Source organism: Pogona vitticeps, chromosome 2, assembly GCF_051106095.1.
Source record: "Pogona vitticeps strain Pit_001003342236 chromosome 2, PviZW2.1, whole genome shotgun sequence".
NCBI classification, from domain to species: Eukaryota; Metazoa; Chordata; class Lepidosauria; order Squamata; family Agamidae; genus Pogona; species Pogona vitticeps.
The window spans coordinates 44,754,798-44,781,623 of NC_135784.1; the positions used below are offsets into that span (position 1 = coordinate 44,754,798).

The 26,826-nt window shown below is 42.7% G+C and overlaps 1 protein-coding gene across 4 annotated transcripts in view; it reads right to left on the reverse strand.

The window, feature by feature from the left end:
* Positions 1–26,826, reverse strand: part of FRMD4B (FERM domain containing 4B) — a 268,223-nt gene that overhangs the window by 92,640 nt on the left and 148,757 nt on the right. For 3 of the 4 annotated variants that reach the window (XM_072989416.2, XM_072989417.2, XM_072989415.2), the window contains 2 exons: positions 8,146–8,202; positions 7,109–7,131 (listed from right to left, as the gene is read on the reverse strand). In XM_072989416.2, coding sequence (XP_072845517.2) covers positions 7,109–7,131; positions 8,146–8,202 — 80 coding nt within the window. Of the gene's footprint in view, positions 1–7,108; positions 7,132–8,145; positions 8,203–8,484; positions 9,223–26,826 lie in introns of those variants that run through there. The other variant, XM_078385113.1, reaches the window with a different exon arrangement.

Consider the following 26,826-nt stretch of genomic DNA (forward strand, 5'->3'; position numbering starts at 1 on the left):
GAGGGGAAATCTGTAGGTAAACCCAAAGAAACCTACAGCAAGTACTCTCAGGGACCAGGGAAAAGCCAGCAAGGGGGAGGGGCCCATGGTGAAGGGAAGCCCTCAGACATGAAACTAAGACCTCAGATTTTGGAGGGAAAACCAAAGCAAGATGAGAGAGAGTCCAAATACACCAGAAAATGTTATTTCTGTCAGGGAAAGGGTCATCTAATCTCAGAGTGTGAGAAATTAAAGCAGCTAAAAGGAATGGTGCCTCAGGAGTCTAGTGGGACCAAGCCAAAAGCTGTGTTCTGTGTCCAGAAAGAGCAAGGCTCAGTGTCACTGAGGGAGCCGGTTGCCATGGCTACTCAGTCTGGAACAGCTACCTCTGCTGATCAGGCTGAGGAAAATGGTCCTCTTATAGAGGTAAAGCGCTGCTTGCTGGTGAAAACAGATTCTCAGTTGTTTGAGACAGCCGGGGTGGACGTAGGAATACTTGACCGTCAGTATAGGGGGCTGCGGGACACTTGTTCCCAGGTAACCCTGTGCCATCCAGATATTATTCCTAGGGAGTTTATAATCCCAAATGGGAGCATAAAGGTGGCAGGGATTGAGGGGCAGGTAATCTCTCTGCCAGTAGCAGAGGTACCTGTCAACTTTCAAGGCTGGAGGGGAGCTTGGCGGCTAGCGATTTCATCGACTCTGCCAGCAGCCGTGCTCGTGGGAAATGACCTGGCTGAACATGTGAAACGGGTGCTAGTGATTACACGCTCACAAGCCACCACAGGGACAGTTCAGGGGGGTAATGATGAGCCAGAGACGGAAGCAGAGGGGAGTTCAGAAGCTGTGGTGGAAACCTTAACCACAGACAGCAGATTTGGACAGGAGCAAAAGGCAGACGCCACTCTCCAAAAGTGTTTTGAACAGGTGACTGACGCCCAGCTAACACCTGAAACCCCAGTGAGATTTCTGGAGAAAAAGGGGATTTTATATAGAGAAACCCTGAGGAATATCTCAAAAGGGGGAGATGGGATCAGAAGTCAGCTGGTGGTACCTGAAAAGTATCGCCCCATGATCTTACAAAGGGGGCACTCTGACATGTTTGCTGCACACTTAGGGGTGAAAGGGCCCCTTGATTTGATCAAGCAAGATTGGGAGCAGATCACCCAGGATGACCCACAAGACGTTGTGACATACATAGACACCTTGATGAATGACCTAAGGAGAAATCTAGAGCTGGCAGCAGAAAACCTGCAAGCTCAGAAGGTCAGACAGAAAACATGGTATGACCACAAAGCTAGAGAGAGGCACTTTGACCCAGGGGAGGAAGTGCTTTGGCTTAGGCCCTGCAGAGAGAACAAACTGCAGCTCAAATGGGCAGGACCATATAGGGTCATTTCCAAGATGTCAGACCTGAACTACCTAATAGAGCAGGAGGAGAACCAAGCAAGGAGGGTGGTTCATGTGAATGCCCTAAAACCCTACTACAGAGGGGAACAGAGGGTTTTATTCGCGATAAAAGCAGCTGAGAGTGAGGAAGCTGAATTACCCTTCTGGGAGGGTAGAGGGGAAGTAAAATACAACCCAGAGGAGGTAAAGATCAGTCCTGCACTCACCCAAGACCAGCAGCAAGAACTAAAAATGCTGCTTAGTAAATATCAACAGGTGTTTTCCAACAAGCCGGGGATAGTGAAGGGAGTGATGCATCGGATCCACACAGGGGATGCACCCCCGCAGGCAGTATCCCCATACCGAGTAACGGGACCCTATAGGGACAAGGTGCGGAAGGAGCTGGACGAGATGCTGAGGGAGAACATAATCGTCCCCTCTTCTAGTCCTTGGTCCTCTCCGATAGTCCTTGTGGACAAGCCTGATGGGAGCATTAGGTTTTGTGTCGATTACAGGAAATTAAACCGTGTAACCACTCCTGATGCCTACCCAATGCCCAGGCTAGACAACCTGATTGAAACCATAGGGGGTTGTCGGTTCATCTCATCATTGGACCTGGTAAAGGGATATTGGCAATTAAGAATTGATCCCAGGGATCAAGAAAAGACTGCCTTTTGCAGCCCTTTTGGTCTCTATGAGTTTCGAGTCCTGAGCTTTGGTCTCAGAAATGCACCAGCCACATTCCAAAGGCTGATGGACCAGACCTTGGCAGGGCTCAGTGACTTTACAGTGGCCTACATTGACGACATAGGGATCTTCAGTAATACCTGGGAAGATCACCTGATACACCTGGAGTTAGTGCTGCAGAGGTTAAGTGCAGCAGGGCTAACGGTAAAGGCCAGCAAGTGTCAGCTGGGTAGCCCAGAAATAAAATACTTGGGTCACATGGTAGGGGGAGGAGTGATAAAACCCCTGGAGGCCAAAATAGAAGCTGTTCGTGATTGGCCTAGACCCAATACCAAGAAAAAGGTCAAATCATTTCTTGGGTTGGTGGGCTACTACAGGAAATTCATCCCGAGGTTTAGCGAGATTGCGGCTCCGCTGACCGATCTGACGAGGAAGAAGGCTGATGACCGCATCCCGTGGACCAGCGACTGTGAGGCGGCGTTCCAGAGGTTGAAGGAGGCGTTAATCAACTATCCAGTCCTGCGTGCTCCAGACTTCGACCGGGAGTTCATCATCTACACCGATGCGTCTAACAGCGGGGTAGGAGCAGTTCTGTGCCAGGAGGATGAGAATGGTGACCAGCATCCAGTGTCCTACCTGAGTAGGAAACTTCAAAAAGGTGAGAGACATTTGGCAACCGTGGAGAAGGAGTGTTTGGCCATAGTCTACGCGATCCAGAAGGCCAAGCCTTACATCTGGGGAAGACATTTTATTCTGTGTACTGACCATTCACCATTGCAATGGTTAAAGACAATGAAAACCCACAATAGCAAACTTATGAGGTGGGCTTTAAACCTACAGGACTATGACTTTGAAGTGAAGGTGGTCAGAGGGTCAGTGAACTGTGTTGCTGACGCCTTATCAAGAAGACCTGAAGAATGAAGACGGCGAAAGAATATGGACTATGTGTATATAATGATGACAAAAAGTAAAATGTACCTGTTTTTGAATTGGTTTGTATGAATAAAGGTAAATTGATGTATTGTATATGGTAAATGTTTAAAATGCATAATTGCTATGGTTAACTTAGAGTGTAAGGTTAAGTAAGTATAATATGGTATGTATAACTGTTGTTGTGTATTTTATACAGGTTGTTTTTTGGTGAAAAGCACGTTAGCTTTCCCCCTACAAAACAACTTATAAAGAGGGGAGGTGTTACATAACAGCACTGATGTTACCTGTCTGTCATGGGTTTGGAGGGAAAGTTCCATCCTATGGGGAGTGGAAGGCGGGACATCAGGAGGAGGGGCTGTACTGTATAAATATGTGATGCGTGTGTGGAGAAGCTAAGCAGACGAAGCAGCAGCTGGGAAGAAGGAGTTGGTGTGGGAGTCTGTGTGTCAGACAGGGTACTACTGTGTGTCAGAGTACCAACCTGATAGGTTCAGGTGTCTGTTGGTTAGCCAGAACTGATAGGTTCAGGGTCTGGGCTTTAAGTTAAGGTTCTGGGTGAACCAAACTGTATGCTTGTATGAGTGAGAATAAGCCACGTTACTTTATCCTATTCACCTGATTGTTTATTTTCCCTGTGTGTATTTAAAATAAACCTTATTCTTTTTATTGTTTAAAAATCCATCCCTGGTCTGTGTGACTTCTTAAAGGGAATGGTTGGTGGCAGCTTAGTGTAACGGTGTGACATATCCCAGTAGGTCTGGGTTTGACTGAAATACTACAGAGTTTTGACTGAAATACTACAACCCATAACAAGAATACTAACAGAGAGTAGAATATAGCCCCACCCATATTGTTTCTTGTTACCCATATCATTACCAAATACTGTGGAGAATTGCCCACTACCCTGGTCTAATCTCTGCTGATGCTAGTAGCATATGAACCAGTGTTCGTGACATGGTTTTGCCTGTGGTGTTTAGACTGTGACTGCCCATTCTCATATGCAGTGCTCTGACAGCAATAAGTATGAATATGTGAATTAACCCTGTACAAGAATAGGAAGAATATCACCCACCTACAGTATTGAGTCTGCAAGTACTGAGAAAGGATCAGGTTAAGGACCTACCCAACCTCTCAACAAAGCAGACGGGATTTTTGGTTTTGTAAATATCTCAATGTCTTCATAGAGACCAAACTTTGGAAGATGTCTAATTAAGACAGCAGCTTCTATTAACTCAGAAAGTCAGATTGTTGGGAAAGCCACTTAGATCTCTTGTGCAACTCGCAACATGTAGTATTTCTGCATGATGGTGCCCACAACATACTTTAATCCTTTCATGGATTAAAGTGGATTAAAATTTAATAATCCTGATCTGTGATCAATTTGTTAATCTTACTAATTTAAAACTCTAATGCTTCTGGTCCTGCTTATAAGAATTATCACCCTTAATTATTACGTGTATTCAGTTACAAAAGTTCTAGCAACTGTTCAAACCTAATGCTTGCAAGAAGGAAATGTTTCGGTTCCAAGAGTACTAATCCGGGCTGCCTGAGAGCTGCAAGCTACACAAAGAGAGTGCCAATCCATGGGATGACCCCACTAAACCAAAGAACAGACCAGGCAATTGGCAGACCCACACCACAGTCTGCATATGGAAAAGAAACACTGTAATTAATTGAAAAAACTCACAAGGCAGCTTTGTGGCTCTTTGACATTTGCTTTCACACTCACGCCATGCCAAAAGCTGCTTCTTCGCCACAACTGTAACTGCATTAATGGGAACCTAAGGACTGGGACCATGTAAAGTCAATGCTCATTCCTAACAGGTTTGCTGTTGTGCTGCTCCTGATGACTAACTACTGGTTATTACTAAAATCTGACTTTGTTTCACTGTAGTGGGAGCAAGAAACAGCACTATGCCAGTGAAGAGGCAGAACTACGTATACAGAGACGAGTAAGCTCAATCAGCGTTTGGACCAGTTACTTTCTAATATAATTTTCCCTAAGCAATTTGGAAGGCTATTGCCCCTCCAACGCCTCTCTCTCTCTCTCTCTCTCTCTCTCTCTCTCTCTCTCTCTCTCTCTCTCTCACACACACACACACACACACACACACACACACACACACACACACACACACACACACACACACACACACACACACACACACACACACACACACAATTTCCCTCCAACTCTCAATGGTTCCCAATGACTCCTTATATCATAAGATATTCCAGGACATTTGGGGAAAGCACAAAACCTTCCCCGCCGCATTCACTGAAGAAAACAGAAACATCTGTGCTGATCAATAAACAAAGTTCAAATTCCAGATTCCACATTAGGGTAATCACCCTTATTAGGCCAATTTTTGAAGAAGAAGAAAATGCACAACATTATGGGAAAATTTTGAGGATCACAAGAACCCTTTCTCCAGGCATGATGTTACAAAGGGCAGGGGATGGGAACAGGGCAGTAGCCTGATGAAAGCCTTTTCCCTATTGACTAGGAACAACAGAGGTATTGGGCTGTATGCAGACATCTGAGAAGTATTACAGTACTGGTAACAGCAGGCCTAACAACATCAGGGCATTTTCAAGCATGCTCAGGTCCTATGTCACAGAAAGCCATAGCAGCAGAATTGTAAACAAGCCACCTCTTTCCACTCAGACTAAAACAACCAGAAAAATCTGAAGTAGCTGAACATGCCCCAAAACAAACTGGACATGAAATTCTATTTCAAAATACGGAAATACTGTACAACACCAGCAATCATTACATCAGACTGCACAGGGAAGCCATTGAAATCCACAAGCACCAGTAGAACTTCAACAAAAAAGAGGAAAGTGTGAAGCTCCACAAAACCTGGCTGCCAGCTCTCTAAAATACAGTGTGCAAAAGGTCAACGAACTCTACCCAGCCACAAGGACAGGGGATTACTACACACAAAAGACCAGCTAATGACACCCATCAACCACAGTGACAGATAATCTCTTCTCCTTAGCACAACAATACACCCACAACAAGACACACTAATCACCCATCTACAGAAAAAGACAAAAGCCTATCTCACAGCCACAAATACTGCACTCCCAAGCCAGTTACACCAAAGTGCTGTCCTCTAAAGATGCCGGCCACAGAGACTGGCGAAAGGTTAGGAAGAATAACCTTCAGAACAGGACCAAAGAGCCCCAAAAACCCACAACAACCAAGCAAGCTTTTCTTTATGGAAAGGCAGTCAAGGAGTAAAACATTAACATAGCTAAAGCTGACCTTTTGGATTTCTATACTTTCAGGGAGCCACTGCTAGTGTAGAGTTCCCCTCCACCTCTTTCCACTCAAACACAGTTTCCTTTTTATTTAACTTTTTACAGTATTTCTTTCCTTTTGCTTTGCAACTGCACTGAAATCGCTGGGTTCAGCTGGTAGGAAAGGCCACAAGGGTGGAGACGGTTTGATTTATGGATCAGTAGGTAAGAGTTAAACTCAACAAGCTCAAAGTCTCTCATCAGACACAATACAACTGTCAGTCAAGGGCAAGATGGATGAGGCCCCCATGAGGCAGCCACAAAGGAAACTTTGCACATTGACCTCCAAAGCAGGCAGTTGACAAACCTCATCTTCCTTAGCATACATTAGAGCTATTCACAGACAGGATCATCCAGAGCTTTGCAGTTGGTTTTTTAAATGAAAAAGTAAAATAAAATGAAATATATTAAAGGAACTTGTCTGAAAAGGAAAAGAATACGTAACAAAAATGCTGGGATTGTTTACCAATGTGCCACTTTATTAAAGGTTAGATGAGGAAAAAACGATCAGGAACTTGGACAAAGAATATCTAGAGTCAGAAAAGAATCACACCCTGAAGACCACTGTGAACTATTGTTTTTTTCAGATTGGCTGTTTCAATGATATTTCTCCAGTTATTGCACTTGTTTCACTTTCTTCCTCTGATATTAGTGAAACAATCATTTTGACACTGCTTAGAAACGTTAACTTTTTTGGAGGGTCGTGCTGGCTGAGACGTTCTAGAACTTATACTCCAAAAAAAGTAACTCTTGCAACTAACACAAAATAATAGAACAAAATCATCCAGCATGCTAATAATGAAAAGGTAATTACCTGGAGTAGTCTCCTTTAGCTTCCTATAATGGGGGGGGGGGGGATAACAATATTAAAAGTTAGTACATATGTGTTTTCCCATGACTTCTGAGTGTTAAATTTAAGCACTACACCGTGAACAGATTTTTAAACCCATTTTTAGCAAGTCCATAGGACATTAGTAGGATTTTTTTTGTTAAAAAACCACAGAGCCCACTCATAAGATTAAGCCAGGTAGAACATGATTTTACTGACTTTGTTAGCAGTTTATGTTTATTCAGAACTCAAAAGTTCCGAAAACCAAAACCACAATCATTTTGTTGTCAACAAAAATCAACAGCTCTTGTTTAGGGAAAAGAACAAAAGTAAAAGTGTGGCAAAATGCCACAAAAATACAAATGTGGCGAACACCAGTAGAGACGACCTGTGGGGAAAACCAAATGAGTTTCTAGAAAAGTGAACTTGATAAGGACATAGGGAGACTCCTTTAAAAAAAAATAAAATAATAATAATACAGCATTGTTGGCTTTGTGGAAGTATACTTCAAAAGAGATGTTTGAGTGCCTCTGTCACAATGTTCAACACCATTACAGCCACTTTCCTACTTTAAATCTCCCATTTCACCACCACTCCCATAACCAGGATACTTATATATCATATAGCATAATTTGCATGATTTGGAAAAAAAAACAATACTTATTCTAGAAAGATGATGCCATACTGTACTCCAAAATAGTAATTTCACCAGATCACTGTATGTGGTTACTCACCCGACACATTCATACATACATTTCCCTTTACACTTCTCTTATTCCATCCCATACATTTTTATACTAGCTAGTCTTGACTAGTCTTAGTGCACTAGCAGATTTGTAATATACAGTATGAGCCACCAACACACATTTGTTTTGCTAGGGTAAAGGATTGAATGGATATATTTAGAATACAACAAACAGACAGAAATTGCTGCAGAAATGCCAGAAAAGTTCAGAGCTAAACTCATGTCAGAAAATGTTGTAGCTGATAAGAAGAAAATGCACACTTGAATAAAATCTTACCTGTAAAATCAAAGCAGCTAATCTGAAGACTGTCTCACTTTCCACCTCAATATGCCCCTGTTTAAATAAAGAGGAAGATATTAAGTTTACACAGACAAACTCTGCAGCACTGGGATTAACACCCCCCTACACTCACTGAATCTGTTAGTCTGTCATTGGACAGCACCACTGTCTTTCCTTCACTTGCAAACCATACCATTACAACACGAGGGGTAGATGCAATTTGAGCTCTGAAATATCCAAACTCCATGGGATCTAACAGGGGCAACCTGAACATTCACTCTGCAAGAAATAAGGTGAAAAAGAAAAGAGGAAGCGAAAATGTGGATTGCCTACGACCTTTTGATGAATCACAACTTTATCCTCACAAAGGTAGTAACATTGGTATCCCACAGGTTTCCATGCTCCGCTGGCTGAATTGACTGGAGTGAATTCTCTGTTCATAACACTTCTCTCAGTTGAAACTGCTCAGTTCTAAGTAAATACATGTGCACACATAAAGTTCAGTCAGCTGCATATTGATTTGGGAGCAAGCCTTTCTGTCTTAAATGAGCAAAGTCTGATGAGCAAAGTCTGCATGGGGTTTTGGAACTTCATTTTCCTCTTTCAGTGGAGGTTTGGGGACCTGAGCTATTTTGTTCAAGCACAAGAAGCAATTTTCAAATTAAAATGTAGCATGCTAGTTACAAATATTTGTTCAAAAGAATATGAGTCAAATGAACTTGCCAATGAATTATTACAATTCTGACAATATTTTTGGCTGTGCAAAATGCTTTTTTGGCCTTTCATCCCCATAACAACCTTTCTGGACAGTAATTTCACAAATGGAGGACAGAAGTCAAAAGGGAAAGTTAAGGGTTACACATATAAAATAAGCTAATTTGTCCTAAATTATGCAGACATATTTCAGGGCATTTCATATTGTTACCATCATCGCTACCATTTGCACATCATGACTGTGATTGCTATCTTGGTCTAGTGTGTAGCTTATACAACCAGCACTTTTAATAATTAAAAAACAATTTAGAAACCAAAAATCTTGTAGCAGTTTTAAGTTTGGACACATGAAACCTGATGAAAAAAAAATAGCTAGTCTTAAAGGTACTAAAAGACCTCCAGTTTCTCTTTCGCAGCAGCAGGCTAACTTGATTAACGGCCGAATTACCACAAAACTATTTAGTATGTTTCCATTTAATTAGGGCACATAGGATTCATTTCCTAACACCTGTACATGTGCTTTATTGGTGTTTCAGTCCATGTTTTAATTTGCTTAACAATCAGATCACAAGTTAAGAGTGCAGTATTTCTACCACTCACTGCATTTTCCCTCCAGGCACTCAAAGCTTTTACAGGTTAGGGAGCCTGGGAAATCAAGCATGTAAATGGGGCTGTGCTTATTCCCCAATGATCAATTAAAAAACAAAAGCAAGCCAAGTGTGGACTGAGGCAAACTCATGCTAGAACCAACAGTAGCCTTTAGCTCCTAATGAAATCTTAACTGTATTGCCTAGTTCAAACTTTAACAATACACCGGAAGTGAGGGATGGAACAATGGGGATCTTCCCATTATTTCTAAGATTTTCTGGGTTTAGTATATAAAGTATAGAAACGGAAAACTATGTCACAGTTGTAAACCTGGACTAATAACATGAGTGACAAGTATGTACATCATACAATCAGACACACAGCACCTCTCCTCCAGGGACTCCTTATCCATACAAATTGTCCTGGTCCATTATCAGAAATAGAGGAAGGTTTGCTCCCCCTGTACTGTACCTGTCTCTAATGTACAGTATCTTATCAACTCCCATGGGAGTATATAGCAAACATTTCTTTTACAAAAGAGAGACTAGCTGAAGCTGTCTTCTCCCAAGTTAAGAGAGTTGTGCATGTTCTCCAGCTGCTGCCAGTTGTCTCACAGAACCTAATAATCCAAAAAAAGCTAAAATAACCAAGATGGGAAACCACAATGCAACCAAAGATCCAGAAAATTAGCAGCTCTGTTATTTTAGATTGGTTACTGAGTATTTCCTGGCCCACAAATAGAATAGGTGGTCTTTCTAAAGTAAATTAGGATGACTTTAAAGTGATCATTTGCTTTGTGCTGTTTTATTGATTGTCCTTGAATAAAATGTCCTATTATTCATAGCCCTGCTCATCTCTTCCAAACTCAATGCCATGCTCCCCTGATTTAGGAAATTCATTTCATTTTCCTCTTCTCCTGTTATGTTCAATTTTTCCTAGCTTTATCACCTGTTTCAGCATGTCTCATCTTTTCATGATGCACCCGAAGTATGACAATCTCAGTTTCATTATTATTATTCTTGCTTCTAGGGAGTAGTACTTAAGTGATCAGGACAGCCCACATCACCCAAACAGCCTTGCTTCAACTTTAAGCAAATCTTAAAACAGCAGATTAAAAAAACCCTTTTATCACACCACCTCAGAAATGAAAACCTAGTTAATATTTTGCTAATCTGCCAATCTGCATTTTATCAGCATCCGTTGCTAAATCCGGTATAGAATGAAGGACAAATATATCCTTGCATTTCCTAATGAATAACAGTAAATCCAGTTTCTTGCACCCTATCCCTATAAATTTCTTGCACAGTGATGATAAAATTCACACCTATTGAAATGTTTGATTTACGGCACTATATGGCATATAGGAGCCCCTATTCTCTCTCCCTCTCTCTCCCTGACTTTATTTTTTTAAAAGGAGAAGCTGCCTAAATGAGAGAGCTTTTCCATGATAATCTAACAGGCCTCTCAACTTAAAAGGCCCAACAATCTTGCCTCAGATAGCCAACAGAATTCTGAGGAAATAACTCCAAAAACAGTAGACAGCAAAAAACAAAAATAAAAACAAAATAAGGCTGTATATTGTCTCCCTGCTTATTTAACTTACATGCAAAATACATCATGCGAAAGGCTGGACTGGATGAATCCCAAACCGGAATTAAGACTGCCGGAAGAAATATCAACAACCTCAGATATGCAGATGATATCACTCTGATGGCAGAAAGTGAGGGGGGATTAAAGAACCTCTTAATGAGGGTGAAAAAGGAGAGCACAAAAAATGGTCTGAAACTCGACATCAATAAAACTAAGATCATGGCCACTGGTCCCATCACCTCCTGGGAAATAGAAGGGGAAGATATGGAGGCACTGACAGATTTTACTTTCTTGGGCTCTTTGCTCACTGCAGATGGTGACAGCAGCCACGAAATCAAAAGAAACCTGCATTTTTGGAGGAAAGCGATGACAAACCCCGACAGAATCTTAAAAACCAGAGACATCACCTTGCTGACAAAGGTCTGCATAGTCAAAGCTATGGTTTTTCCAGTAGCAAAGTATGGAAGTGAGAGCTGGACCAGAAAGAAGGCTGACCACCGAAGAATTGATGCTTTTGAATTGTGGTGCTGGAGGAGACTCTTGAGAGTCCCCTGGACTGCAAAGGGAACAAACCTATCCATTTTGAATGAAATCAATCCTGAATGCTCACTGGAAAGACAGATCCTAAAGCTGAGGCTCCAATACTTTGGCCATCTCACGAGAAGAGAAGACTCCATGGAAAATACCTTGATGTTGGGAAAGTGTGAAGGCAAGAGGAGAAGGGGACAACAGAGGACAAGGTGGTTGGACAGTGTCATCGAAGTGACCAACATGAATTTAACCCTACTCCGGGAAGCAGTGGAAGATAGGAGGGCCTGGCATGCTCTGGCCCATGGGGTCAAGAAGAGTCGGACACGACTAAACAACAAACTTGGGGTAATTTGCCTCCAAATGTTATCCTATTCACAAAGCTACATAAGAGGATTTTGATTATAGAATATCCTGCAAATCTCAAACTTAAATGGCACATATATCTCTATTGTCTTCAGAGCATGAAGGTATAGTTTTCAAGCACGAAGGACCGTTCTGCTTACTGAGTATATCTTTGCTTCGGAGGTCCCAAAAGGAGAAAATTCAATAAATAAAAGTTTTTGAAACTTGGAATGTTGGATTTGAAAAATTAATTAAAGCTAATGCTTGGAAGTTGGAACATTGATACACTGTTAACTCATTAAGCATTAATTTTAGTATGCTCTTAGCAAAGGGTATGCATTATTCTTCACTCCCCCTCCCCCAAGGGAAAGGAGCCTTTATCTACCTTTGAAAATGAGATGGGTGCTAGGTAGCCCTCAAATATGTTTGGGTTATAACATCCAGAATCCTTATTTAATCCTGCCAAGAGTCTATGGTTATGTCTCAAGGCATTTGAGAATGATGGTTCAGTACTAGAGATGGGCATGACCTGCCAGTTTGGTGGTTCACACTATGGCCCCACAGATGTTTTGTGGTTTGGTGTTCCACCTCCTCAAAGGCAAAGCCCAGAGGAGATGGGATATGAAAGCTGGGGCACTGCCTCTGAGTGAGTACCTGCTAGAGGGACTGGAGTGTTGAACAGCAGAACACGTGCTGGGCCATTGTCTGAACTGGCACAAGCCACCGAACCAGTGGTTCATGTCCATCTTTATTCAGTACAATCAACCTCAAGGTTGGGAACCACTACTTTACATATCTCAGAAGTCTCAAAACCTGAAAAGTTTAAGATTTTAAGAGGTTTTTTTCCCCCTGGCAGTGGCCCCAAAAGTAATGAAATGAATGCTAACATTGTAATTTTAATGCCTTATTTGCAAACTGTTCCTATCCATGAAACAAGAATACGAAGCAAACCTAGTTGCACAAAACGATGCCTTAGCTTCCACTGATGCAAAGTGGTTCAAGCACTTTCATAAAGCCTTGTAGTGCTATGTAGCAGTTCTTGTGAAGAATGTTTATAGATAATTAAGTCAGCAAATCCAATGTGAGAAAAACAGTCATTATGTCTCCTGCATTTATAATGCCTCAAAATATGTTTTTGAAAATCTATAGTGTGTGTCAAGATACAAGGATACATAGATATGCATGTTTATCAAGGAGTTTCTCCCTAAGTGATATATGTTCAGTAGGCCATAGCATGTTAAAATCATAAGAAACAATTGACTTCTACACAGGAATATGAGTGCTTTCAGAGAACCAGGTTCTTGGATAATGGTTAAAAGGCGAAAATCAACGCCCAGTAACTCTTTCTCCTCAGTTGTGTCCATGTATATCAATAGCCATGAACTAAATAATCAATTGCACACAGGGAGTAATGTGTTTTTACCAAAACAAATAAACAAAAAAAAATCCACATTAGCAATTCACTAGACTGCTCTTACGTAATAGTTTGTTCACACATATACAGTACTAATTTGAAATTCACTGCCCCAGACAAGCAACCAGCACAGTTTCAGTGATTCTGTGTAAAAGGTTTCCCCCTGAGATGGAAATAAGCCTATTTCAAAGATGCAAAGTGCATTTGTAAACTTGACAACTGAGCACATAGCAGCCTTATTAAAAATTCAGCAGATGACAGAGAAGAAATCCCAGTGCTGTTTACCTCAAACCAAGACTTCATTTCACACAGACATAAATGAATAAAATATCGGGTCAATTTTCCTACTTTGGAACAAACAAAAGATTATTTGGGGTCTAGGCAAGAATAATGGTTTTTTTTTATAGTACAAACATCTGCAAAATTAGATGCATTGCCATTTTCCCCCCAAAATCTGGATTTGTCTGTTCTTTTTCCAAACCCCCTTTTAGTAATCTGAAATAGAAGGGAAAAACAGAATTATGACAGCTCTTGTTTATATGTTTTCAATACCATCCTGACAATGGATTCAGCATTGATTGTTAATGCAGATGAGTATGTAATGACATGTCAACACAAGCTGATTTCATACAAGCGATGGTGAACAGAGTAGCATTTTGAAGCCGGCAGCTAACTCAGCCAAATAAGATAATCATGGGGAGACTGGAAGTATGGAAATGAAACTATTACTTACTTCTGAACTTAACTTCAAGTTTCAAGGCTAAACTTAAAGAAAAAACAATAATTTTATACCTCATTATAATTGTTCTGGAAGTTTAAATATATATATGTAAGCAAATTGGCTGGACAGAGCTGGGCTGACCAACATGATAAGTAGCATCAAGACACTGGATACATTTTTAGTACTTCCCAAAATGGCAAGGAAGTGCTCATTGTAAGGTACACAGATGAATACAATTTCAAATGAAGAGATTTTGACGTATTACCATGCCTATTCAGTCAAAACTGAAATAAATGTCTATTCAGTTGGGCACTGTACAGTCCAATTATTTTGTGATCAAAACTAAATTAACACTTCATTGCAGTGACAAATTTACAACCAAAGGCATGTAGTTTTTGATCTGTTCGTTCAATCTGCTGAAAAAGCTCTATTTGGATGCAATAGTGTGCCATCTTTTAGTGTTACAGGAAAAGGTCTCACCTTTCCCTCTTCTACTTTGTCCCCTACATGAAGATAAACATTTAACTACAGTTTAAGGTTGCATCTGAATCCCATATGGTTTGTAATTAATTATGGTTTATAGAAACAAAGTAGCTCTATCCACTACAGTACATTTAAAAAGAGAAAGTAAATGCTTTCTGAACACCATGTGAACGTGTTACAAGGGGAGGGCACTTAGGAGGCCTATAGGCCAGCGGTCCCCAACCTTTTTCGGACTGTGAACTGGTTGGGGGTTGTGGGCTCCATGCGTGGACTGGTTGGGGGGGCACCCCTGTGCTCATGGGTGGGCGTGTCACACTCGCAGGTGGGCGTGTCACACTTGCGGAGGGACATATCAAGCTCATGGGTGAGCATGTTGCACTTGCAAGGGAGGTGAGGAGTCCAGGCTTGTAACCACCACCGCTGCCGGATCTCTTTGAAGGGCGCACCCCGGAAGAGCTGCGCCACTCGCCCCCACGTGAAGGACTGGAGGCACTGGCTTAGTCAGTCGGGCTTTGTCCCCTGCCACCAGGGCAGCGGTGTCCTCCTGTGGTTCTCAGGAGGAAGTGAGGTCATCACCCTCCGCTCTGACTCTGGCCTGCTCCTGGCTACTGGCAAGGAGGGGGGAGCTTTCCAGAGCTCTCTGATTGGCAGCTCTTCGGGTGGGAATGGATCTAGCCACCTAGAGTGGTCGTAATTGACTAGATAGGCGGGGTATAAATACAATAAATAGGTAGGTAGGTAGGTAGGTAGGTAGGTAGGTAGGTAGGTAGGTAGGTAGGTAGGTAGGTAGGTAGGTAGGTAGGTAGGTAGGTAGGTAGGTAGGTAGGTAGGTAGATAGATAGATAGATAGATAGATAGATAGATAGATAGATAGATAGATAGATAGATAGATAGATAGATAGATAGATAGATCGATAGATAGATAGATAGATAGATAGATAGATCGATCGATCGATCGATCGATCGATCTACTTCCTGGGGGATTTCTTGAGTATAAAGAGGTGAGCGCCTCCATGAAACTCAACGCCCCCTGCCCGGCTGCCCCTTCATCTTGGGGGGGGGACCTCCGGGCAGATAGCAGGGCCCAGGGATGGGATGGGACCGGACCTCTGGAGGGCACGCCTGGATGCCTTGTGAGAGGCCGGTCGGGCTCCACTGCCTGGTTTGGAATCTCTCAACTAGGGCAAAGGACACAACAATCGGAGCAGGTCACACATGTAGGGTCGTCCCCTTCCCTACTTCCCAGGAGTGGACAAAGGACCTGCCCCCTTCCCCCGATCTTAAAGAGATAAGTCCCTCCACCGAGTCTCCTCCACCCACCGGAATCCACTCTCCCTTCATCAACTCCACCCATCACTCCGCGTCCATAGCAACCGGCGGGTGGAACTCTGACAGGGCCAAGCATGTGGCCAGAAAGAAGCCTTTCCAGTCCCTCCCATGACCTAGGCTCTTCACATCCCTCCCTTGCGCGTGTTTCCTTTCCTGACTGAGGTGGTCGGGGTCAGTGCGGAGGCCTCGGGGCGGGGAGCTGACCTGAGCGAAGAGGGGCAGGAAGGGAGAGGTGAGGGAGATGTTTGCTCTTCTGAGATAGGTCATATTTTTTTTTATTAACATGACATTTGGATGATGACAAGCCAGTCATTGTGTATCTCTCAGCCTCAGCTTGGCATTTAACTTTCTGGCTACACTATTGATTACTCCCACCCTTTAGCTCAGCAGTCCCCAACCTTTTTTTTTTTGAGCTTTGCCAGGACCAGCAGGATGACCACCAGCTGCCCCTCCCACCTCGTGGGAGGTGGCCCAGCCGCCATTCTCATCCACCGGGTAGGGCAAGCGGAGGCGCAGGCGGCAGGTGGCCAGGCAAGGCGAGTCAAGCTGCAGCTCCTGCCTGCGGATCTCCAGCCGGGCCTGGGTGGTGGAGCCCAGCAAAGGCAGCTCGATGGTCACCAGCAGCTCATGGAGCACTTGGCAGGGCACCGAGTCGCAGCTGCAGCAGTAGTCCTGCAGGTCCACGTAGGAGCACTGCTGGAGGGCCCAGTGCGGGGTGGTGGTGGTGGTGGTGGCAGTGGTGGTGCTGGAGCGGTCCAGGCCCAGCAAGAAGTGCTTCTCGATTGCCTCTAGGACTGTGTCCTGGACGAGGCAGTGGAAGCGGGCCGAGCGGGCGGCCAGGTGGAGGGTATCCAGGTGGAAGAGCATGTCACAGACCAAGTGGCAGGGCCCCCAGGGCCAGTGGCTGCTCAGCTCCTCGCAGCCGGGGACCAGGCAGTGTGGCAGGGCGCAGCGGCTGCCGCCAGGCACCAGGCGGCACTCGGGCTACCCCACCAGTCCATGGGCGCAGAGGTTGAGGTAACAGCAGCGGAGGCCAGCCTGGCTGGTCTGCAGCACCCAGCCGGGGCTCAGGTGGAGGAAGCAGGCCTCGACGTCCTGCTAGCACTCCAGGGCCGCCACCTCGGCGGCATACTTGGCGAAGAGGGTGAGGAAGCCCTCATCCCAGAAGGCCTGGCTCAGGTGCTCCATCCATCAGCTCAAGGTCCTCCAGGCTCGAGTGGGCTGCCATAGCAAAGCCGCCTTCCCTCCACTCAAGGCTGGGCTCACCCACCTCTTGCTCATGAGTTCGACATGCTCACCTGCAAGTGTGACACGGCCCCCGTGCATGTGGATAGGGGTGCGGAGATTCCATGCCCACAGCCCGGTTACAGGCCAGCACAGGGCCGCTGACTGGGGGTTGGGGACCCCTGCTGTAGGCTCATCCCCAAAATATTAAAAGTGTGCCGCTTTCAGTATCGTTTAATCTTTTATCTGGTATTAGGATAGTTCTGGATTGATTACTCTTATGCTTGCCGTAGACACTCTTTTTGCCTCTTGCATCTCAAGCACCTTGTCTGAGTTGAGGTGGGGGCGAGATGGGCTCCCAAATGCAAAGCTTCTGCAGGCTGGTGGGACAAAGAGGCCATGCCAGAGGGCTAAAGATGGGTGTTCTTCCTCTCTAACCCTGGCGTGCAGAAGATGAGAGCCTGTTCCTCAGCCTCTTTGCCCCCTGCTTCCTCCTCCTCCAGTGGTCTTGGCTCCATCCATCCTCCCTGATTCTCCTCCCACCTGCTTTATCCCTGCCAGTTGCCTGCTAGCTTTAGTGGCCATCTCCTTGTTCATCAGGGCCCTCATCTGCCACCTCCTCTCTGTCCCAGGCATGCCATCCTGCATCCTATGCCCGCCTGAGGCCTGGGCATTACAACTTGCAATGGGCCTTCCAGGGGACACAGGATGAAGTCAGACAACCCAGTAAGATCATCAGTAGCGACCCCCCCTCACACATAGAGAGAGAAGGAGAGAGAAGGAGAGAATTGAGATGTAATTACTTACGTGGGGACAAACTGATAAGCTCATTGACAAATGCAAAATATACCTTTCATCATACCTATGCAAAATTAGGACCTGCAAGAGAAAACTGTAGCATGGAGTGCTCTTACTCAAAGTTAATCTGCCCTACCTTCTTCTCCATCCTCCTTGGTCTTCTGCTTCCCCACTCTGAACAGTCACCTCCTGCAGCCTCTGAGGATGCATGGCCCCCATTTTACTGGCTGGGCTTATCCTCTCCCTCCCATTTCTCCCCTAAAGATTGGGAGAGGGGTTGCCAATTCCTTGTCTCTATGGATGATGCTGATTTCAGCATATAAGGATTTACAGTGAGCCTCACTGGGCTGTTTTAATCGTGGTGTTATCAACACACAAAGAGGTGAATTCTTTTCCAAGGTTCCAACTCACATTGAGACTTTCATGCATACCAGATGCTCCCCTTTGCAGACATGTCATCCTATCCATTTAAGAGGGTGTCATGTTGATATAAAATGATTTTAAGTAGTTGAATAGGGCTTGTCTACATGTATCTGTTGCTCAGGTTTCATATGTATTAGAATGAAACAAATGAAATACCTACTCAACAGTCAGTAAATAGCTAGTTTATACACATAAGCGGACACTCCCGCCCCATAGGTCAGGCTAGAAAAGCCCCAGCATGGGCCATGATTCGATTTTGCAAAAACAGAAAATATAAATTCAGAATTAAAAGTTTTTTGGAACCGCCTTCCTCGCTCACACACAATGACACTTGAGCGCTGAACAATAAATTGCCATGTGGACTTTGAAGTGCTAAATCTATAAATATTCAGAAGCAATTAATTGTGTGTCCAGCTTGGAACTTGGGCACTTACAAAAAGTCCTCAATAAGCTGTGTCTGCACTTTCTCATCTCACTTTTGGCGCCTCTCCTCCTTCTTCTCCCCCTCTCCCTTCTCTGTTGGAGATTGTACGGACTTCTATCTTTAGGAGCAGAAATGATAAATCTAGTCTGTGCAATGTATATTTAAGTAGTCACAGGCAGAAACAGAACACCTTTTGGTACAAGAGAAAATACCCCTCTTTCAGGCAAGAGACAGCCAGGAATTGTGAAATGTTTGTTGTAAAACCAGCCAGAGTTTTTTCCTTCTTGCAAACTGGCAGGCAGCCAGATATTGTAAACACCCTCACTTCAGCTTTTGGGAGTTTTCTTTTTCCAGCAGCACTAACTGCATCAAATGTAAAAGACCTTTCATTGCCCTCTTCCCTACTAACCTACCTTGCATAAAGAAGAAGAATCTGAGAGACTGAAAACAAAACCATTTGAAGTTTGGCAGCAGCACCAGATCAAATGCACGACTGGCCGCAGAAGCATATACTGTAAAGTAATTCTGCTTACAGACATTGAAGGCATATATTCGTTTTCAAGTGTTCCTTCTAATAGCAGTGGTTTTCTAGTTACAGATGTATGATGTGTCATTTTCAAAATGTCAAACAAACTCCAATTTCCCAAGCAGCTCTTGAGAAATGACCCTAGGGAAATCTACGCTGATACAACCATCACCATACTGTTTTGGTCTTTAATGGTAACATACACTCATTTGAACACCCTACTAGAATCTACAAAACAGTTTAAGAAGAGGAGGAGCAGGAGGTCACAACATACCCTTTTACTATTCTGGTCTACAAGTATCGAGTTGATTTTTTTCCCCTTCCCACTAAATAAATAAAGGATCCAGTGGGCAAGGAATGTGCTGGATGGATGTATCCAGAAAATTGTGTTCTACTGTATGGTGACTTGAACACAGTATAGCACAAAAACATTCCTATTTTAGCTGCTCTGAAATGATACCTGTTATTTTCTAATAACTTCATTATACCTGTGCTAATGCCTGCCACCCAGGGACTGTTCCACATTAGCTTGGTCAGACTCTAGTAAAAACAGTGTGCCTGTATGTATCAATACGTTGAGGGGATGAGTGGGTGTTAATCAAAAAGCACGTTAACAGGCTTCATAGGGCTGCAGGTGGCATAAGAATGTACAGGTAACATAAATAAGGTGAGATGTGATGGGATGCCTGCCTGGAAAAAAAAACAGTAATCAAAACACTAAGTACCTGTATGAGTGGATGGGACAGTAATTTGGACACCGTGTCACCAGACGCTGGTTTTTGAACATTGTATGTATGTATGTATGTATGTATGTATGTATGTATGTATGTATGTATGTATGTATGTATGTATGTATGTATGTATGTATGTATGTATGTATGTATGTGTATATATACATATACATATATATATATATACACATACATATAGCCTTTCAGAGGGCAGGTGCTAGAGCATACATGATAGTGTCAAAATGTGGAAGCTTTTTCTTCAAGCGCATTCACATTCAAGCACAAATTGGGACATTAATGTCCTTCAAGTGATGTTCATGCTCACACGTGCTTAGACTGCTATCTTCAAATATTGGAAAGATTACCACCCAGACAACAGGAAAAGCCATCATCCTACAATATCTCAGACATAATAGCACAAGGCACCCAGGGCACAAAGTACAGTGGTCGACTTACGACCATAATCTGTCTCAGAAGATGGGCGTAACTCAAAATGGTCATAAGTCGAAGAACTTTTTCCCATAGTAATGCATGGGAACAGGATTAATCTGTTCCAGCATTTAAAAAAATACCAAAAACCCCATACAAAACAAAACAAAACAAAACACTGCAAGCCCCATTGGAACGTGATGGGGCTGCAAAAAATTCACCAAACAAACAAACAAAGCCAGTCCCATCAGAATGCAAAAAATAAGCACACACACCAAAAAAGCACTACAAGCCCCATCGGAACATGATGGGGCTGCAAAAAAATAATTTTTAAAAAATCACCAAAAAACAAAACAACACAGCACAGAAACATAACGTCCCCACCCCAAACCCACCCTGCAAACATTACGTCCCCACCCCAAACCCACTTTGTAGCTCTTTTGCCCCAATAGTTATTTGAATTCCCCACCTTTTTCCCTGCTCTTTTCTGGTTGCAACTCGAAGCACCAGCCACAAGTTGAAGCAAAATTTTGTGGCCGGAGCTGCTCACAACTCGAAATGGTCGTATGTCGGGACATTCGTAAGTTGAGGCACCACTGTAACTCTATGCAGAAGGATGCTTCCATTATGCTGCTGACAAAGTTTCCAGGTGATTAGAGCTCTCTCATAAAGAGAGATGTCATTATTTCTGTTCTGGAGACTTCTAAGAAGAGACAGGACAACATATGGCATGCAAAGGATAAGGATAGGTACAGGTAGGGACGTATCTGCTATGCTATGCAACCAACTATACAATTTGACTCTTATTATAGAGAACTATCAGTGAAAGATCTCAGTTTCAGTGTCAAAAAAGAGCAAGACATCTAGTTTTGAAGCTGGATATGTTGGCCATTTACTTTGCCTCTTAGTCCCTTGTCATGTTTTCTTTAGCTCTGCAGTTCTTGATTTGTGCAATTCATGTTAAGTAAATAATGTAAGTTCCACTTCCCATCCTATTCAGGAGGTGGTAGGTGAGGTATAAACAATGCTGCCCAGCTGCCTTACATAAATAATAGTAAATTAATAATAATCAATTGCCCTGTGTATAGGGAATGCCTGATTGTTAAAAGTTCCTTCCAGAAACAATAACATAGTTAAACAGGTCATAACTGAAATCTTACCCTTATGCCCACCATCCATTGTCTTCCATAGATTATCCCATAGAACTTGACCAAATGTGTGCTACAAACAAAGATTTGAGCCAACAAGACACAATATATCAAGGTGTTTACGCTACCACTGGCAACCTAAATCAAACATGTCTTAAGTCTTTATATGGTTCGGTGGGGTGTTTTTTGCAGGGAGGGGAGGAAACTGTAGTCAGGCTACTAGCCTCTCTGTAGCAACAAGTTTAGCAAACACGGCAAGCACTCAGTTTGCTTTAAATGATTTTTGTGTGCAGAGGACCATTCATGTTCTCCTTATGCCCCAAGCACAGAGTAAAGCAAATCAGGTAGTGATGGAAACAAACACCAGCTGAACTGTGCAGACAGGTTTGTTCTACAGGTGTGTGAAGTGCTGATTTCAATGGGGAAAGGCGTTGTGCAATGCTCCTTGTCGAAAGGTCCACCCAGTCTTGAAATATATGGACCATTTCGAAACTGATTCACAGACTCCAACTTAAAAAAGTTTCTGTCCAAAGCTCCAGAGTGTATGGGAAGAAACATGACCACTTTAGTCACAGATTTAAAGCCCCTTTGGTGAGGTTGATCTCTCTATTTCCTGATGAGTGCAGAAAAGCCAAAGAACCTTCTCTTTCTTGAAGGTAGAAAGAGACGGACAGGAAAGGGACAGAAGATACATTCTGCAGGGTGTTATTAAGTCATTTGCAGCTCTGTGAAGATTTGGTATTTAGTTGTGCATTTGCCTGGAGCAAGGGAGTTCCTGGATGAATCTGGGACAAATGGGTCAGCAGCAATACTGTAATTGATGTCTTGCTTTCCACAGAAGCATCCCAACCTGTCAGGGGACTTTCTTAAAGGCCTGGGGTGGCCGAAAGCTAGCCCTACAGTTTCAGCTGCTTCCAAACTGGAAATTTTATTGCACTCCATATAAAAATGAAGAGTGACTTTCCTGTACTGTTTCTAGGCATTATTTAAATTCCCCAGAAATTTTGTATGTTGACTACTCAACTGTTACAATATACTAGTTTGTGCTTGGTGTGATATTCTACATATCACAGCTACCCCTGCTCTACCACCATCACATTCAGATTTCTCATTAACAAGAATCACAGAGTGAAACAGGGCAGTCCCTAGCCACATATGTAGTATATGCTTAGAATTAAAGCCTAATAAAGCCATCCTACACTTCCAGCTTTGTATGACACTTACATTTAGGTCAATGCACCTTATTGGAGATTCTCACAAGCCACACAGCATAGACCATGTGCTTGGCTCTCACAAAGCACATGTTCTCTAATGCCCCAATTCTGCTGCCATTCAATTCAGAGGGCTTTCAAAAGGAGTGGCATGCTACAAAATATTCACCAATACTGGATGAACATCCTACTTATTAAAGGAAGAAATTCATTAGCATGCTGAGTTCTGATTAATAAGGACCAGGACTTAAGCTCTACAAGAAACAGTGTGTTAAAAAGCAAAACATGAAGAGTTCTGTAGCAAGAGCACCATCAGCACAGCTGAACTGTAGACACTCATTCCAACCAAATACAGTGGTGCCTCACATTACGATGTTAATTCGTTCCAGCGAAATCGCTGTAGAACAAAAATGTCGTAATGCGAAATAAAAAAAGCCCATAGAAATGCATTAAAACCCGATTAATGCGTTCCTATGGGCTTTAAACTCACTGTCCAGCGAAGATCCTCCATAGCGCGGCCATTTTTGCTGCCCGTGCAGCGAGGAATCCGTCCCAGAAAAGAGCGGGGAGTCATTTTTTTTAACCCGCTGGCCATTTTGAAATCGCCGATCAGCTGGCCGAAAATCATCATTTTGCAAGAATCAGTTCCCGAAGCAGGGGACCGATCATTGCAAAGCGAAAAAAACCCATTTAAAACATCATAAAGTGATCGCTTTTGCGATCGCAAAAAGTTCGTCGTGATGTGATTTCGTCTTTAAACAGGGCACTCGTCTTGCGAGGCACCACTGTAATAGAAGAGATTCAGATGGTACCATAAAGCATCCATTTTGGATCTAGTCTAGTTCAGACACATGTAAGTGAAACACCTGTTTTCAAGCATGTTAAAATATCTTCTCAAAATTGGAAACAGATACAGGCACCCCCTCCCTTCAACAGTTAAATTTTAAAGAGTGTTTAGTAAACAAGATACTCAGTTACAATTGTTATTGATCTAGCCAAGTTTCTGTACCACACCCCCTCTATCTGAGCATCAGTCTACTGCATACCAGATATTTATGGGAGGTAGCCAAGATTTTTTATAGAAGACAACTATTTTTTCCCACTCTTAAGGCAAGCTGTGTATGTGCTAAGTAATTGCACTTGCTGCATTTACAGCTGTGTGCTACAGGAAACTAAGGTTAAAAATAATCATTGACTTTGTCTATCAGTACCAGCTGCTGGGTAGCGACTAGGAAGAAACTGTTGTCTTCCTGTCCTGCTTGTTCATGTCTTAAAGACATGTTATTGTCAGCAGGACACTGAACTTGACAAGCTTTGGGTTGGATCCATCAGACCTTTGTGATTTACCAAACTATCTTCAGTCCATCAGCCACATAATGGACATATCCTGAAGAGCAACATATTTTTTTTTACTTAAACAGTTTAAAGGATGTGTCTGTGTTACAAGCAAATCAGGCAAAATCCAAAGACATGAAACAAAACAAAATGAAACAAATATCTGAGAAAATGAACTTGTCCATGAAAGCTCGCATTAAAATAAAATAGTATTCAAGGTTTCATGTGGTTTTGTCTTTTTTTTTATTTTACTTTGTTTTGTTTTGTTTTTCCTTTGGATTTTGCCTGACAGTCTAAAAGACAGCACTGTGGGAAGGAAAGGAGAAACCAGGAGCTTTGAGGCATGTTTTGGCTATTGACTGTGCCTCATCTTTTAAAATTATTTGTTTCCCTGAAACATGGGCTTTTACCATCTGATGTGCTAATACGAGATAAATCCAGTTATGGGAAAAATTACCATCCTTCTCATTGCTTCTTGATCTTGAGTTAGTATTATTTAGATATTAGTTTCAGATGGCTGTAGAAACTGACAATTTATATGAAAGATAGGAACAGATCATTTCTAATGCTCCTACAATATAGGTTAAAGGGATATTTCATGAAACGTAAGCCCAAATCAGCATGAAAACCATACCAGCAATGCTAAGAATCAATAAATACTTATTTAATCTTTAAGTTCATGACATAAAAAGATAAGGGTAAGTGACAAATGGAAGAGTCCAGAGCCATGCCATTCAGATTTTGGTCACGTTTATTGGCCCGAATCCTGTGGTTTAGCACAGTAAATCACCCAAATGCAGGGCTATTGAATTGTTGGGCCTTGATAAACCAACTCCTTACATTTCATTGATTCGAATAGGTCTCCTCTAACAGGTACTTACTTTAGTACAGTTAACCACCGTTAGAGTAGGCCCATTTGAATCATGGAACTTAGAAAGGAGTTATGACTTATGAAATCTCCATTGAGTCAAAGGACCTACTGTAATGTCATCCACTATGCTAAGCAACAAGATTTTGGCCATTATCTCTTAGAAATGCAGAGCTACATTTCCCTTTCAATATCTTAACATATCTACGTTTAAGGATAGCATTTTCACTCCTGGGCTGACAGGGAGGATCCACAAGAAACCACTGCCTGGCACCATTGATCCTGATACCAAGTAACACACCTAGTAAAATGAAGAATATTGTTCTCAGCGAAAACTCTTCACAATAACCTTAAGTCTTTTAAGTAATTACTGAGACATCGTCTTTATAATCCCACATCTATACATCATTATCATCATAATAAAGTCATTTCAAGATAAAACTTTGAAAAGCAGTGATAACTTGGCAAAATGACAATGGCAATGTATATATTTGGAGTGTTTTCTCTTTTCTTTAGCATATATAAATAAGTTTACATTCATTTACACCCACATGGACATCCACAACCAGCTGCTTTTGCAATACATTCACACTTTCATTCCTACTTCTTTCTCAATTTATATCCATGACTGATGTAGAAAAAAGTTGCCATATGCTGGGGTATGGTTTCTTTCATAATATTTTGTGCCTGGAAAACCTGCTCTAATATATCTAGAAACTAAGTTGAGAAAAGCCCTGTTCAGACATTCCCAAAGCATGTCATGGTACATGCTGCAGCTGCAACTTCTGTCATTGCTTTGATTGCACAAAAACAATGTGTTTGAGGAGAACAGACTCTCTATGAGGTGTGTTGTGGTGTGTGTGTGTGTGTGTGTGTGTGTGTGTGTGTGTGTGTGTGTGTGTGTGTGTGTGTGTGTGTGTCGAGCGCACACACACACTATCCATGCAAGTGAGAACTTTGGGAGATCTGGGTTCTTGTTTATGTGACTGCCTGAAGGTGAAGGAGGGGTTATTTTTGTTCATATATTTTGCTTTTGCAAAAAAAGAGGAATAGCAAACTCACCTTCATATATTTAAACAGTACTGTGATGACTGAACATGCCTTTTGTTTCCATCTTTTATCCTCTGCCCCTCCAAGATGCAATGGCATAATTTACTTCCTCTCTCAGAAACACCACAAATTTCTAAAGACAGTAAACAAACTTTACTAAAGAATGGGAATATCTCTGTTAGCTTTATAGGTAAAGGACTGGAGTCCACCGGCTTCCCTCACTAAACAGATTCCAATGGCATTTAAAGAAGTCAACAGAACCTTATATTTACAAGGTTGGAAGACAATAATTGAGTTGACTGACAGCAGTAATTTCCTTTGTTACACTTTAGAGATGGGCATGAAGCTCTGGTTCGGAGGATCAGCCTGGTTCATTTGCCACTGCACAGGTGTTTGACAGTTTGTTCCCCCCCCCCAGCTCTCTCTGGCAGGTGGGCACTCAGAAGCAGTACCCAGAGGAGGTGGAGCAGGGAAGCCAGAACACTGCTTCTGATTGGGTGTCCACCCGAGGTGAGTGCTCAAACACCAAAAACCTGTTCTGGTTGTAAATGAACCAGGGTGAACTGCCGAATTGGCACTTTGTGCCCATCTCTATTACTGTATCTTATTTCAGCTGTTCCAGAATTTTAAGCTGCCCATCCCTCCACTTTACACCAAACCACAGTCATTCTCTGTCTCTCAAAACTCACTCCCCATCTAATTCAAACTGCCTTTTTGCTCTCAGTTCCCTTCACACCATTCTGAAGACTTGATAGGCTTGATAAATAAGTGGTATAATATACCAGATGGGTGGGATATA